Here is a 2,871-nt window from a genome sequence, read left to right as displayed (position 1 = left end):
TATATATAGTAAGTCGTATGGAGCCATCTCATGTATATATATATATATAGTAAGTCGTATGGAACCATCTCATGTATATATATATATAGTAAGTCGTATGGAGCCATCTCATGTATATATATATATAGTAAGTCGTATGGAGCCATCTCATGTATATATATATATATAGTAAGTCGTATGGAGACATCTCATGTATATATATATATAGTAAGTCATATGGAGCCATCTCATGTATATATATATATAGTAAGTCTTATGGAGACATCTCATGTATATATATATATATATAGTAAGTCGTATGGAGACATCTCAGTTTTAAGCGTGGTCGAGCTTCAATGCTGTGCGGTGCAGTAAACAGGTTGGAGGAAAACACTACCGACGTGCTGTCCCTAAAAAATGCACTTTGAAATTCAAAAATTTGAAAAATGCTGAATTCTTAGATTTCATTATTTTGAGGAGCGCCTGATTTCACCTGGATGTCTCACATAACATGTGTAATCAATTGGCCCGTGCAGACATATACACTGTTTGGAAGCGTATGTTTTGTATGGTATTTGTATTCAGTACGGATTTTTCTACGTTCTATTTCAGGATCTAGGCCTTTTTGAAGATTCTGGTCGCACCAACATCATCGCGTATGCCTTGAACAGCCTGACTGTGTAAGTTGTGGTCTTATGTGCTGGTACATTGTTTCTGTACTGTTTTTATGTGATGGTAAATTGTTTCTGTACTGTTTTTATGTGATGGTAAATTGTTTCTGTAGTGTTTTTATGTGATGGTAAATTGTTTCTGTAGCGTTATTATGTGGTGGTAAATTGTTTCTGTAGTGTTATTATGTGGTGGTAAATTGTTTCTGTAGCGTTTTTATGTGATGGTAAATTGTTTCTGTTCCAGCAAGCCCAGAGTCTCTGTACAATTGTTCCAGCAAGCCCAGAGTCTCTGTACAATTGTTCCAGCAAGCCCAGAGTCTCTGTACAATTGTTCCAGCAAGCCCAGAATCTCTGTACAATTGTTCCAGCAAGCCCAGAATCTCTGTACAATTGTTCCAGCAAGCCCAGAATCTCTGTACAATTGTTCCAGCAAGCCCAGAGTCTCTGTACAATTGTTCCAGCAAGCCCAGAATCTCTGTACAATTGTTCCAGCAAGCCCAGAATCTCTGTACAATTGTTCCAGCAAGCCCAGAATCTCTGTACAATTGTTCCAGCAAGCCCAGAGTCTCTGTACAATTGTTCCAGCAAGCCCAGAGTCTCTGTACAATTGTTCCAGCAAGCCCAGAATCTCTGTACAATTGTTCCAGCAAGCCCAGAGTCTCTGTACAATTGTTCCAGCAAGCCCAGAGTCTCTGTACAATTGTTCCAGCAAGCCCAGAGTCTCTGTACAATTGTTCCAGCAAGCTTAGAGTCTCTGTACAATTGTTCCAGCAAGCCCAGAATCTCTGTACAATTGTTCCAGCAAGCCCAGAGTCTCTGTACAATTGTTCCAGCAAGCCCAGTATCTCTGTACAATTGTCTATTCTGAGTTCTGAACACTTGCACAAATAGCACCATTTTTACACGAGGCATCTTTTAAGACACTGATGCTATTCATTTGCATTATCTTTATCTCGTATAGACTATTGCAACTCACTCCTTATAGACACACCAACAGAACGAATGAAGAAATGGCAAAGTCTCCATAATCTCACTGAGAGAGATGTTCTCCCAAGGTCTATCGGAGACCACACAACCCCTTCTCTCACTCGACCACATTTGCTCATTGTCAGAGAGATGTTCTCCCAAGGTCTATCGCAGACCACACAACCCCTTCTCTCACTCGACCACATTTGCTCATTGTCAGAGAGATGTTCTCCCAAGGTCTATCGCAGACCACACAACCCCTTCTCTCACTTGGCCACATTTGCTCATTGTCTCCCAAGGTCTATCGGAGACCACACAACCTCTTCTCTCACTCGGCCACATTTGCTCATTGTCAAAGCCTGTAGTTAGTACAAGGCTGCAGTAATGAGCTGTGAGTGTTGAAACAATATCTTTCTAATTTTCTACAGGGGTATATTGCGTCTCAGAATTTTTAGTCCTTTCATATAAAAGACACCTTAAGTTTGGGCCTTGTAAAATTAGACAAATTAGCGGTGGGGATTTTTTCAACAGTTGCTCCCTCATCATGGAATTGCCTCTCCTAGCAGGGAAGAGGAAGAGAGGGGCCTCTTTTGACCACAGTTAAGAGGAAAACAGGGGCCTCTTTTGACCACAGTTAAGAGGAAGAGAGGGGCCTCCTTTGACCACAGTTAAGAGGAAGAGAAAGGCCTCCTTTGACCTCTTTTTCGGGATGGCATCAAAGAAATGAAACTGCCTCTCATTTGAAGCCAAACTACTTTTTGATTGAGAAAGTTAATTCCACATTACTTTCTCGGTGCCTGTAATTCTTCTTCTTTCTTTTTCTTTTTTCTTCCGCTTGTACCGGTGGGGGGGAGGGGGGGATGTCGAGGGGAGACACAGGCGTCTGTCTGCAGCAAAGCGAGTGGCCTGTAGGAGGGACATCCTGTGAGCTCTGAGGGTGTCTGCCACAGATTCACTGCAGCGTCGCCTTTGTCTTCCTCTGGCTCTCCAACCAGAATATTTGATGTTGTATGCCCTCACGGCTGGATGGTTTGATGGCATCTATGTGAGGTGTCCGAACCTCTTGATCTTTTGTCTCTCAATGTGTGGTAGGACTGGTGTTGCTCCTACCGTGTCTCTTTTGACTTCACTTATTTATTTTGTCTCGTCTTGTCTTGTTAACCGTTCTTCTTAAACATTTCATCTCGCATGTGACCAGCTTCCTCTCTAGGGCTTTTGTTAGGGACCATGTCTGGCATTGATATGTGAGTGTTGG

The 2,871-nt window shown here is 42.2% G+C and overlaps 1 protein-coding gene across 1 annotated transcript in view; it reads left to right on the top strand.

The window, feature by feature from the left end:
* LOC101855670 (protein SYS1 homolog) overlaps positions 1-2,871 on the top strand; it is a gene marked incomplete at its 5' end in the record, with an annotated part of 25,037 nt that overhangs the window by 10,906 nt on the left and 11,260 nt on the right. Inside the window, 1 exon segment of the mRNA XM_005105531.3 lies at positions 592-659. Within this exon segment, the coding sequence (XP_005105588.1) occupies positions 592-659 (68 nt within the window).

Source organism: Aplysia californica, unplaced genomic scaffold, assembly GCF_000002075.1.
Source record: "Aplysia californica isolate F4 #8 unplaced genomic scaffold, AplCal3.0 scaffold00475, whole genome shotgun sequence".
In the NCBI taxonomy this organism is placed as follows: domain Eukaryota; kingdom Metazoa; phylum Mollusca; class Gastropoda; order Aplysiida; family Aplysiidae; genus Aplysia; species Aplysia californica.
Note: the sequence above shows the minus strand (reverse complement) of the source record. Positions and strands in the feature narration are given on the sequence as shown.